This window comes from Tachyglossus aculeatus, chromosome 14, assembly GCF_015852505.1.
Source record: "Tachyglossus aculeatus isolate mTacAcu1 chromosome 14, mTacAcu1.pri, whole genome shotgun sequence".
Taxonomy (NCBI): Eukaryota; Metazoa; Chordata; class Mammalia; order Monotremata; family Tachyglossidae; genus Tachyglossus; species Tachyglossus aculeatus.
The window spans coordinates 4,411,932-4,425,172 of record NC_052079.1 but is presented as its reverse complement, the minus strand read 5'-3'; the positions used below and the strand labels follow the sequence as shown (position 1 = coordinate 4,425,172).

Genomic DNA, 13,241 nt, shown 5'->3' with positions numbered 1-13,241 from the left:
AAGGAGAAGGAGGGAGAGTGGGAGGGGGAAGGAGGGAGAGTGGGAGGGGGAAGGGGGGAGAGTGGGAGGGGGAAGGGGGGAGAGTGGGAGGGGGAAGGGGGAGAGAAGAAGGGGGAGAGAAGGAGGGGGAAGAGGAGGAGGGGGAAGAGGAGGAGGGGGAAGAGGAGGAGGGGGAAGAGGAGGAAGGAGAGAGGGAGAGGAGGAAGGAGGGGGAGAGGAGGAGGGAGGGGGAGAGGAGGAGGGAGGGGGAGAGGAGGAGGGAGGGGGGAGAGGAGGAGGGAGGGGGGAGAGGAGGAGGGAGGGGGGAGAGGAGGAGGGAGGGGGGAGAGGAGGAGGGAGGGGGAGAGGAGGAGGGAGGGGGGAGCAAAGGGGGGAGCGAGAGCTAGGGAGAGAGGGAGGGGAGGAAAGAGGGAGGTGAACTCTTTGAAAGTTAAGGAAGTGGGGTGCGCCGGTCCCGGCTGGGCTGGGCTGGGCTGGGCTGGCTGGGAGCGGCTGGGCCCGGGGGCGGGGAGCAGGCGAAGGGGAAGAAGGAGGCCAAAAGGGGAAGAAGGAGGAGGCCAAGGGGAAGGGGGGGGAGGCTTAGGGGAAGGAGGGGGAGTCGGGGGCCGCCGGTACCTTGGGGTCCTTGTCGTAGTAGTGCTGCTGGGTGCGGATCCAGCGGCCCACCAGGTGGTCGCGCACCGTGTGCGCCAGCGCGAAGTAGTAGTCGCGGGGGGTGGCCACGTTGCGGTCCTTGACCAGGGTGAAGTGCAGGTGGCGGTTGAAGCCCTTCTTCAGCTCGGCCACGTTCTCCACCCCCACGATCCCGCGGATGCTGATCTGCTTGCGCTTCTCCTGGTCCGTCAGGGGCTTCGCCATGGCGGGGGCGGGGGCGGCGGGGGGCCCTCAGACCACCACCACCACCACGGGGAGGCTGAGGAGGAGAAGTGGGGCCTGGGGGACCCTCGGCCGACCACCACCACGGCGAGGGTCGAAGGGCGATGGCCGCGGCCTTCGCTGAGGTAAAAACAGCGGCAGGACCCGCCCCGCCCCGCCCCGCCCCGCGAGGGAGTGTCCAGCGAGGCCGGGGCCTGCCTTCAATCGTATTATAATAATCATAATAATGACGATGGCATTTATTAAGCGCTTACCATGTGCCAAGCACCGTTCTAAGCGCTGGGCAGGTTACAAGGTGACCAGGTTGTCCCACGGGGGGCTCACAGGCTTCATCCCCATTTGACAGATGAGGGAACTGAGGCCCAGAGAATAATCACAGTAATGATGGCATTTGTTAAGCGCCTACTCTGTGCACAGCACAGTTCTAAGCGCTGGGTGGGATACTAGGTGATCAAGTTGCCCCACGTGGGGCTCACACTGTCAGCTGTGTGACTTTGGGCAAGCCACTTCACTTCTCTGTGCCTCAGTTCCCTCCCCTGTAAATTGGGAATTAAGACTGTGAGTCCCACGTGGGACAACCTGATCACCTTGTATCCTCTCAGCGATTAGAACAGTGCTTTGCACATAGGAAGCGCTTAACAAATGCCATTATTATTATTAATCCCCATTTTACAGATGAGGTCACTGAGGCTCAGAGAAGTTCATTCATTCATTCAATCGTATTTATTGAGCACTTACTGTGTGTTGAGGTCACTGAGGCTCAGAGAAGTTCATTCATTCATTCATTCAATCGTATTTACTGAGCGCTTACTGTGTGTAGAGCACTGTACTAAGCGCTTGGGAAGTACAAGTTGGAAGTGACTTGCCCAAAGTCACTCAGCTGACAATTGGCAGAGCCGGGATTTGAACCCATGACCTCTGACTCCCAAACCCGGGCTCTCTCCACTGAGCCACGCTGCTTCTCAGCACTGGGGAGGATACAATAATAATAATAATAGTGATAATGATGACATTTATTAAGCACTTACTATGTGCCAAGCACTGTTCTAAGTGCTGAGGAGGTTACAAGGTGATCAGGTTGTCCCACGGGGGGCTTACAGTCTTCATCCCCATTTGACAGATGAGGGAACTGAGGCACAGAGAAGTTAAGTGGCTGGCCCAAATTCACACATCTGACAATTGGCGTTGCCGGGATTTGAACCCATGACCTCTGACTCCAGAGTCCAGGCTCTTTCCACTGAGCCACGCTGCTTCTCTATGAGGTTGTCCCATGGGGGGCTCACAGTCTTCATCCCCATTTTACAGATGAGGGAACCGAGGCCCAGAGAAGTCAAGTGACTTGCCCAAAGTCACACAGCTGACACTTGGCGGAGTCGGGATTTGAACCCATGACCTCTGACTCCCAAGCCCGGACTCTTGGCACTGAGCCACACTGCTTCTCTTCTTCTATTATATACAGAAGCGGCGTATATAAGCACTTGGGAAGTACAAATCGGCAACATCTAGAGACGGTCCCTACCCAACAACGGGCTCACAGTCCAGGAGGGGGAGACAGACAACAAAACAAGTAGACAGGTGGCAATACCAACAGAATAAATAGAGTTATAGCTACGTATACATTATTAATAAAATAAATAGAAGCACTATAATAAATAAATAAGTACTATAATAAAATAATAGTATGGAGAAGCAGTGTGGCTTAGTGGCAAGAGCCCGGCCTTGGGAGTCAGATGTTGTGGGTTTGAATCCCTACTCCGTCACTTAACTTCTCTGTGCCTGTTACCTCATCTGTAAAATGGGGATTAAGACTGTGAGCCTCACGTGGGACAACCTCATTACCTTGTATCTACCCCAGCTCTTAGAACATTCATTCATTCAATCGTATTTATTGAGCGCTTACTGTGTGCAGAGCACTGAACTAAGCACTTGGGAAGTACAGAACAGTGCTTGGCACATAGTATGCTCTTAACAAAAACCATAATTATTATTATTGTTATTAGAGTAATAAATATGTTATAATATACCCCCCTTGCGTCCTCCAGCAAGGCCAGGCAGCCAGAAGGATAATAACAATAATAATAATAATAATGATGATGATGGCATTTATTAAGCGCTTACTATGTGCAAAGCACTGTTCTAAGCGCTGATCTGCCTTCTCCCCCCAGCCCCGCCACTGGTCTGCTCTTTCACCCTGATTAAGCTGATTGAATGAATGACTGAATGAATGGATACTACTACTACTACTACTAATAATAATAACGGCATTTGTTAAGCACTTACTATGTGCAAGACACTGTACTAAGCGCTGGGGAGGATACCAGGTGATCAGGTTGTCCCACCTGGGGCTCACAGTGCTAAGCCCCATTTTACAGATGAGGTCACTAAGGCCCAAAGAAGTGAAGTGACTTGCCCAAAATCACCCAGCTGAGAAGCAGCGGAGACAGGATTAGAACCCATGACCCCTGATTCCCAAGCCCGGGCTCTTTCCACTGAGCCACGCTGCTTATAATAATGGCATTTGTTAAGCGCTTATTATGTGCAAAGCACTGTTCTAAGCGCTGGGGAGGCTACAAGGTGATCAGGTTGCCCCACGTGGCGGGGGGGGGGCTCACTTTTTAAATCCCCGTTTTCCAGATGAGGTCACTGAGGCCCAGAGAAGTTAAGTGACTTACCCAAAGTCACCCAGCTGACAGTTGGCAGAGGCAGGATTCGAACCCGTGACCTCTGACTCCCAAGCCCGGGCTCTTTCCATTGAGCCACGCTGCTTCTCTATGGATGAATGAACTGGTAGACCTGAGTCCTGGCACGTAGGATGGAGGGAAGGCAGGGCCTTCTGCGTTCTTCATTCTTACCTCCTTCCCTTCCCCACAGCACCTGTATATATGTGTATATGTTTGTACATATTTATCACTCTATTTATTTATTTATTTATTTTACTTGTACATATCTATTCTATTTATTTTATTTTGTTAGTATGTTTGGTTTTGTACTCTGTCTCCCCCTTCTAGACTGTGAGCCCGCTGTTGGGTAGGGACTGTCTCTATATGTTGCCAACTTGGACTTCCCAAGCGCTTAGTACAGTGCTCTGCACACAGTAATAGCTCAATAAATACGATTGATTGATTGATTGAATGAATGAATTATTAAATGAATGAAAGTTCCCCGCCCACTCCGATTGGCCACGCCCTCCCGCTGGCTCCGCCCCTACCGACCACGCGCCTCTGTGATTGGCTCCACCCACGCCGTTGGGCCACGCCCCTTGGGCTCCGAACTTTCCTATTGGCTCAGCCCCCCTCTGACTCCGCCCCGTCATCCAGGCTCCGCCCCCAACCTGCCCGGCCGAGGGAAGCGTGGGCAGTTGAGGGGATGTCCTCTGGACGAGGTCACTGCGCATGTGCAGTGGGCCTGGCTTCACAAACGGGGCTGGAGGACGCCTCAATAATAATAATAATAATAATAATAATAATAGTATTTGTTAAGCGCTTACTATGTGCAAAGCACTGTTCTAAGCGCTGGGGGAGGTTACCAGGTGATCAAGTGGTCCCACAGGGGGCTCACAGTTTTAATCCCCATTTCACAGATGAGGGAACTGAGGCACAGAGAAGTGAAGTGACTTGCCCAAAGTCACAGCTGACAGTTGGCAGAGGCGGGATTTGAACCCATGATCTCTGACTCCAAAGCCCCGGCTCTTTCCACTGAGCCACGCTGCTTCTCCAATAATAATAATGGTATTTGTTAAGCGCTTACTATGTGCCAAGCCCTGTTCTAAGCGCTGGGGAGGTTACAAGGTGATCGGGTTGTCCCACAGGGGGCTCACAGTTTTAATCCCCATTTTACAGACGAGGGAACTGAGGCCCAGAGAAGTGAAGTGACTTGCCCAAAGTCACACAGCTGACTTGACGGAGCGGGGATTTGAACCCATGACCTCTGACTCCAAAGCCCGGGCTCTTTCCATTGAGCCGCGCTGCTTCTCAATCGAGTCCTGGTGCTACCACTGAATTAGCGAGGTGGCCTAGGTGCACTCAACACTAACCAGGCCCCCTCTTTCATTCATTCATTCATTCATATTTATTGAGCACACCTTGTGCAGAGCACTGTATTAAGTGCTTGGGAAATCCAAGTTGGCAACATCTAGAGACGGTCCCTACCCAACAACGGGCTCACAGTCTAGAAGGAGGAGACAGACAACAAAACAAAATACGTAGGTATCAAAACCATCAGAATAAACAGAATTATAGCTATAATTCTCTTCACTTTGCTACCCCGGAAATAGCTAAGGGGGAAGGGAAGCAGAGATTCAACACTGGAGGGAAGTGGTAACAATGCTTTTACTTCTCAGTCACATAAGTTGGCAGCTCTGTTGTAAACACTTTGATCCATTATCCTTTATGCAAACAGTAACGTCAATAAACACAAGGATTAAGCTGAATTAGGAGAGGTCTCCGGAAAGGACTTAAATTCATTCATTCATTCAATCGTATTTATTGAGCGCTTACTGTGCGCAGAGCACTGTATCAAGCGCTTGGGAAGTACAAGTCGGCAACATCTAGAGACGGTCCCTACCCAACAACAAGCTCACAGTCTAGAAGGGGGAGACGGACAACAAAACAAAACATGTAGACAGGTGTCAAAATCGTCACAACGAATAGAATTATAGAAATTTCATTTCATTTTATACTTCCAGAGACAGGGGATTATCTGAGCACAAGTACAGATTACCTTTCATCCTTGTCTGGATTTTCCAGCTGATTTGGTCTATACGGTGCTGCTCTCTCATCTTTTGTCCTAATTCTCAAAAAAGCAGCTTGGCCTAGTGGGTAGAGCATAGGCCTACGAGTCAGAAGACCCAGGTTCTAATCCTGGCTCTGCCACTTTGTGGTGTGACCTTGGGCAAGTCACTTCACTTCTCGGTCTCAGTTTCTTCATCTGCAAAATGAGGATTCAACACCCGTTTCCCTCTTACTTAGACTGGGATCCCCATGTGGGACCTGGTTATCTTGTATCTACCCCAGCGCTTAGTACAGTGCTTGGCACATAGTAACCACTTCGCAAAACCCACAATTATTAACTGTAGTTACTGAAATACAAGGAATGGACTGTGCAAACATCATCTGAAAATTTACTTGTTTGCTTCCTATAGAGCAAAAGTTTTTGGATTTTACTGCATTCCATGCATGAATCTATGGTTCAAGTTGGACGTTCAAACCCCTGCTATAGTCCCAGCCAAAGAAAGGGTTAGAAGGCAGGGAGAGAGTGCATGATTTAATTTTCGATGTGGTATGTGGTGGTGACCCTTATATCTACACACAATACTATCGATGGAGTCACACCAGCATGCTAATGAGTGGTTGGTGAGATACGCTTGCTTCTTGAGTATAAGAGAGAGAAATCCTAGGATGCCCTTGTGTTGGTCTTTGACCCAGGCCCTCACTGTGGTTTTATTTGTACCTCCAGCAATTTTATTGGGTTTGTTTTGGCTTAATGCTTTTCCAAGAAGAGACAAGAATGCAGCATCTATTTGGAATAGTCACCTAACTCTTTTGGTCTACAAACCCATTTCTGCTGCTCAGAAGGGTGCCTCGCAGCTCCTGACAGTGGCCTGTAATAAACTCAGAGAAGCCAAAGCTTTGCCACTACCACTGCTTGAAATAAGCTGGTCCTCTACAGGTCCTCCAATAACGATAATAATGATGGCACTTGTTAAGTGCTTACTATTTGCCAAACACTGGAAGAGATAAAAATTAGGTTGGACTCAAGGAGCTCACAGACTAAGTAGGAGGGAGCAAGATTTAATCCCCATTTTACAGATGGGTAAACTGAGGCCCAGAGAAGTTAGGTGACTTTCCTAAGGTCACATAGCAGATATTGGCATAGCTAGGATTAGAACTCAGGTCCTGACTCCCAAACCCTTGCGCTTTTCAATACGCCACACTGCTTCCCTAGATTATAGACTCATTGTGGGCAGGGAACGTGTCTACCAACTCTGTTGTACTCTCCCAAGGATTTAGTACTCTAGACACAGTAAGCGCTCAATAAATACCTTTGATTGATTGATTTTTTTTTCAGGACCATTGAGCCACACGAATCAGGCCTCAGTCTGTAAAGCAAACCAGTCTCCTTCCTTAAAGTGGCAGCTATGGCAACGTTTCAGAAAGTCTGTTCTGTCAAGGAATTACCTCTCTGACAGGGCTCTAGTGGCCTTCCCTGCGTATATTGAGACACCCTCATCAGAAGGATGGAGAAGGGAATGAAGTGGGAAAAAGAGGAAAAGTTATTTAAAGTCCTATTGATTGGAAGTGTGGAGCTCCAAACTACTGAGAAGCAGCGTGGCTCAATGGAAAGAGCCCGGGCTTTGGAGTCAGAGATCATGGGTTCAAATCCCGGCTCCGGCAATTGTCAGCTGTGTGACTTTGGGCAGGTCACTTAACTTCTCTGGGCCTCAGTTACCTCATCTGTAAAATGGGGATTAAGACTGTGAGCCCCCCATGGGACAACCTGATCACCTTGTAACCTCCCCAGCACTTAGAACAGTGCTTTGGACATAATAAGCGCTTAATAAATGCCATCATTAATTAAATTACTGTTTGGTGGTGTTACCAGCACAGATTGGGGCCCATCTACTTCCCCACTACAGATTAGCACTGCTCCTCTTTCCAATCTGGTTCTCCACCCGTCCCACTTCATCCTCCCCATTATATTCTGCTCTTCCCTGAAGCGGTAAGTAACTGTAACAGTAAAGTCACTTTTCTATTCCCTGCTCTGAATTCTGGTTTTTTGCCTAACTGGCATATGTGAAAAAGCATAAGAGGAACTGTCTATACCTACTCTTTTGTACTGTACTCTCCCAAGCAATTAGTACAGTGCTGGGCACACAGAAAGCACAAAGTAAATAGAATTGATTAATTGACTGCTCCTCTCCCAGGTGGGCCAAAGTAAAGTTGTTGCCACAGCTTTCTTCTCAGCAGGTCTGACCCTGCTCTCTCTGGTGGGAAGGGGCTGAGTGAGGTGGGAGCATTTGCTTTTAGGGACCCACTGGGTCCTTGCCCACTCCATGGCAACAATACCGATCTTTTCCCTGCAAAATCAAAGCGTTTCACCCCTGGCCATCCCAACCCCTGGGAAGCCATGGAAACGCTGTCCTTTAAGCAGGCAAATCGCCAAGGGGCCCACAGTTGACGGCAGTCTTTCCCCTCCCAGAAACAAGGATGGACAAGAGGGGAGACAGTCACAGAACCAGGCCCTCTTCCCCATCATGGCTTCAGGCATTGTTTCCCAAGTGTTGGCAGTAACTGGGTACATTGTATTGAGGTGAAATCTCTGGATGCTTTTGGACTCAAACACAGGGTAACGTGCTCCTACAAAGACTCGGACACGCAGGCATTCACTCCCCCATCTTCCTTCAGGGGTACTTGGCTCCTGTTCTTTCCTACCTCCTCTGGTTTCTGCTCAGCTCCATGGGGAATGTGGCTCTCTGGTTGTGTACTTGTGAGGGTTGGGCGTGTGAATGTGTTTCTGGGTGACCAGTGTGACGGTTTGGGGGCATGTTGGCAAAAACCCACTGCTGACTGGGATGGGGGGGCATCTTGTTTTTTTCCGGCAGTGTAACAGTCAGTTAATTTCTCAGGGCAGGTAGCAGCAGCAGCAAATGAGTTTCCTGGCTAGACTCTTCCCGAACTTTTGGCAGTCTACCCTTGTCCAGTGGAAACACATTCCAGATTCATTTGGGAACATTCCTCTGGGACAATCCACTTGCAGATTACATTCCAGTTTATTATTCCAGTCTAATCGTTCCAAGTCCATTAGCAACTCAGGGATGTGGTAGAGCTAATACCCTGGATTCCCAGAAATAGTACTGGTAGTAGTAGCAGCTTTATTAGTAATAATGAGCACCTATTGGGTGCAGAGCATTATATTAAGCTCTTGGGAAAGTACGCCTGAAGCGAGAGACAAGGATCCTGTCCACAGGGAACTTAACGCTCCCCAAGATGACAATCCACCCAAATTTAGCACCAGGATGATTTGGTTTCCAGAGGATCCATTGGAAATTGCGGAACAGTTCAACTGGTCTTGGCTCTTGCTCCTCTCTGGTGAGCAAGTCTCTCTGAGGATGACTTTTAAGTCCTTAGGGGCTCCCCGCTCTTACTGTTGAGCTCCCACAATAAACCAATTTGATTACACTGACCCAAAAGAGCAGAAAAAAAAACTTGAGAAGCGGTAAGGGAACACCTAATACTCCCTCATAAAACTTATTTATTGGTACAGCAAACATGACAATGTCCTTTAGTACAGCAGCTGTGTGCAGCTCTAATCACAGTACAGTGTAAACTAGGTGTTACAAGTCACTGGAAATCTAATAAGCAGGATAAATGTAATAAAGAACTAGGAGTAACTATGAGTCCACAGTGGGCCAGCCATTGCATCTCATTGGAAATTAAAACAAATAACAAACCCGTGTTGCCCTGCAACAGATTTCTATAGCCAAAACACAAAACAAAAAAACCCAAACACACTGAGATGACCGTGAATGAGCTAGCACTCATTCAATAAATTAGGAAACTGAGTACTAGAACTGTAACAAACAAGGACAAATCTAAATAAAGTGAGCACCCCGAGTCAGTGATTTCTCTATTTACAACAAATTCATTTTTGCCGGAACATTAATTGGTTATCTTCCCCGTCCCTTCCCACCCTTCCTCCCTCCCGCCCCAGAGGATTCACTACGGGTTCTCAGCTAACCGGGCAGTCTGGTGAATCAACGTAATCAACCTCCGCCTCCCTGGACTAATTTGATATGTCAAACAAAGGAAACCGCAGTGCCACCAGACTCATCCTCGTGCAGTCATTTCCATTCTGGGGTCAAGAAGAGCCAGACCCTGGGATTCGGTCTTTCTCGCTAACGTCGTCGGAAAGACCAGGAAAGGGAGTTTGTGAGTGGCGGCTGAATGGATGGTTGGTTCGTCTGCAATAGGCACGGGAAGGGCTGAGCGCAAACGCACCCGGCAAAGAGCGTGTTTATTCCTGAGAATGGGAATGCCATGGGTTGTGAATCACCTTCCCTGCTGGGGAATTTGTCCCGGTCCCCACCACCCGCTGCTTTCCGGGAGTGAAAGACCTCGCAGAGCAGTTTTTAAGGCTAGGATTCACTGTAGCTATAAAAAAATTCTAATATCATCGGGACCAAGAAAGGTCCCCGTGTATATGGCAGCACTGTTGCAGTGGGCTCGGTGAATGAATGAGACAAAACTCTGGTTAGAAAGCTGTGGAATTGCTCTGTGTGGAGGTAAACTGTGACTACCCTCCTGCTAGGCCTCGCTGAGGACCTTAAAGAGAATATTCTGATTCTAGGACTGCTGCCCGTTGGTGAAACAGTCAGGTACCTTTCCTATGCTAAGGGACTAAAGGCTACCCGTCTACCCTATTATCGGGGCTCTGACCAACCTGAAGACTCGTCCAGATTTAGCTCCAATGCTATTTGATTAGACCCCAAACCCGCTAATGCTCAGTTTACCCAAACTAGTTCCACACGCATTAACTGCCGATCCAAATCAGCATCTCTGAGCGTGTTCTGCCTGAGAGCAATATGGCCTACAGGAAAGAGCACGGGAGACCCAGGAGACTCAGTTTCTACGTCCAGCTCCACCTTGGGCTTCCTGCGATCTTGGGAAAACCCCATAAACCTCCCTCTGGGCCCCAGTCTTCTTAACTGTAAAATGGGACTAAGGTACCTGCTCTCTTTTCCTCTGGCATTCTGAGTCCCGCTGCGGGACAGGGACTGTTCCCAATCTGATGCAGCACGGCACAGTGGATACAGCATGGGCCTGGGAGTAAGAAGGTCATGGATTCTAATCCCGGCTCTGCCGCTCGTCTGCCGTGTGACCTTGGGCAAGTCGCTTCACTTCTCTGGGCCTCAGTTCCCTCATCTGGAAAATGGGGGTCCAGACTGTGAGCCCCTTGTGGGACAGGGACCAACCCGATTTACTTATGTCCACCCCAGCACTTAGTACAGTGCCTGGCACATGGTAAGCGCTTAACGAATACCACAATTATTATTATTATTATTAGCTTGCATCTACCCCAGCAGTTAACACCTAGCCAGCCTCTAATAAACACCATAATTGAAGTAATTAAAGGCATCAGAGAGAGATGCCCCAGGAGGTGAACTGATGATGACCTCCAAATCACTTTCCTTTGAAGGACTCCTTCACCTCACAGCATCTTTTGTTTGACTTCCGACTAAGCAAAAAAGTCCCAGGGAAGGTTTCATCCTTGGCAGTGGGTGCCAACGGCACTGGCATCGTTCATGGGCAAAGAAATCTCCCCTCAACTAAAGGCAAAGGAAATGAACGAGGTAAAGCCTACAAAGCAGACGCAGCCGAACAGCAGAGGCTATCTAGGTCATCTGTCGGCTGAAAGAGCTATACACCGAAGCCAACGCGGGCAGGATGGTCTAGAAGGGGAGATGCGGCATGGTTATGGGGCACACGGACCGGAGAAGACCAGCTGTTTCCCTCCATCCTCTCTTTTCTTCCTCTCCTTTTTGGTACCTTCTGGTTTCTGGCGGCCAGCTAGTCGCAAGTTGGTCCTCGCCGTCGTTTACAGAGGCGGCCGCTGGCTGGGTCCGGGGGGAGAGGAGGCAGCTGACTTCTCAGCGGGGGCTCCGTTATGCTATTGACGCTCTGCTGGAGTAGAAGTCGGGCACCGGGAGCCCGGTGTGAAGTGTCACCTGTGGCAACAGAGTTGTGAGGGTTTGGCCGTCTGCCACTCATTCAATCGTATTTATTGAGTGCTCACTGTTTGCACAGCACTATACTAAGCGCTTGGGACAGTACAACAGAATGATAAACAGATGTGTTCTCTGTCCACAACAAGCTCACATGCCCATGCCCTCCCTTTGATGTCCTGCTGGCGTCATATCACAGGCATCATAAACCATTTAACCCACACTTTACAGTGGAGGAAACAGACCAGAAGCTTATCAGGCAGAAACTCCTCACCCTGGGCTTCAAGACTGTCCATCCCCTCACCCCCTCCTACCTCACCTCCCTTCTGTCCTTCTCCAGCCCAGCCCGCACCCTCCGCTCCTCTGCCGCTCATCTCCTCACTGTGCCTCGTTCTCACCTGTCCCACTATCGACCCCCGGCCCCCGTCACCCCCCGGGCCTTGAATGCCCTCCCCCTGCCCATCCGCCAAGCCAGCTCTCTTCCTCCCTTTAAGGCCCTACTGAGAGCTCACCTCCTCCAGGAGGCCTTCCCACACTGAGCCCCCTCCTTCCTCTCCCCCTCGTCCCCGTCTCCATCCCCCTGTCTTACCTCCTTCCCTTCCCCACAGCACCTGTATATATGTGTATATATATATTTGTACATATTTATTACTCTATTTTACTTGTACATATCTATTTATTTTATTTTGTTAGTATGTTTGGTTTTGTTCTCTGTCTCCCCCTTCTAGACCGTGAGCCCACTGTTGGGTAGGGACTGTCTCTATATGTTGCCAACTTGTACTTCCCAAGCGCTTAGTACAGTGCTCTGCACACAGTAAGCGCTTAATAAATACGATTGATTGATTAAGTGACACACCCAAAGTCACCCAGCGAGGGAGGCGCAGATTTAGGGCTAGAACCAGGTTCTCATTCTTCCCAGCCCGGTGCCCTTTCTGTTAAGCCATGCACCCCTTTCTTTTCGAATGGAAATCTTTTTTTGTTTGCTTTCTCCTAGCCCCGATCCTCTTGGCTAGGGCTCAGAAAAGATCAGGCCGACACCCCCGTCATCTCTGGTAACCAAAAACCCCTAGTGCTCGGAATCAAGCCCGGCAAGTCGGGCAAAGGGCAGCACTGCCTGGGCCCTGGGGCTAGGAGTTCCTGGCCTGGGGAGGTTCGGCCGCCGCAAGAACGCTTCTCCCGGGTTTTGGGACAACAAGCCTACCTGCACGTTCCTGTTCAGGCTGACGGCAGGAAAGAACAAGCCCTCCATGTTCTCGAAGGCCACAGGGCCCTGCTGGTCATCGTTGATGGAAAAGGTCAGGGTTTTCCGGTTCAGGTCGAGAAGGATGCCAATGGTGGCACCTTTGGTGATCCCCCCTTCAGTTCTGCGAGAAGAAGAAGGGATGAGGGATGAGGTCAGTTCTCTCACTTGCCTCTGAATGAGACAACCACCTCTGTTATATTATACTCTCCCAAGTGCTCAGTACAGTGCTCTGCACACAGTAAGCACTCAATAAATACGATCGATGGATTGATTGACCCCGCTTCCACCACAGACAAGACTTTCTGAGGATTCTTGATCAGCTCCAGGAATTCCATGGTCCTAGATCTGAGATCCCAAGCAGGTAGCTGAACTGAACTTGGAGAGCTGGGCTTTGGCCTTTGT

At 49.7% G+C, this 13,241-nt stretch overlaps 2 protein-coding genes across 11 annotated transcripts in view; both read right to left on the bottom strand.

The window, feature by feature from the left end:
• Nucleotides 1-953, bottom strand: part of PYGL (glycogen phosphorylase L) — a 36,924-nt gene extending 35,971 nt beyond the window's left edge. Inside the window, exon 1 of the mRNA XM_038756323.1 lies at nucleotides 616-953. Coding sequence (XP_038612251.1) covers nucleotides 616-858 — 243 coding nt within the window. The 5' untranslated portion in view covers nucleotides 859-953. The remainder of the gene's footprint in view (nucleotides 1-615) is intronic.
• Nucleotides 954-10,930: 9,977 nt separating this feature from the next.
• Nucleotides 10,931-13,241, bottom strand: part of TRIM9 (tripartite motif containing 9) — a 76,465-nt gene continuing 74,154 nt past the window's right edge. For all 10 annotated transcript variants that reach the window (XM_038756846.1, XM_038756840.1, XM_038756845.1 and 7 more), the window contains 2 exons: nucleotides 12,798-12,960; nucleotides 10,931-11,599 (listed from right to left, as the gene is read on the bottom strand). In XM_038756846.1, the coding sequence (XP_038612774.1) occupies nucleotides 11,537-11,599; nucleotides 12,798-12,960 (226 nt within the window). In that variant the 3' untranslated portion in view covers nucleotides 10,931-11,536. The remainder of the gene's footprint in view (nucleotides 11,600-12,797; nucleotides 12,961-13,241) is intronic.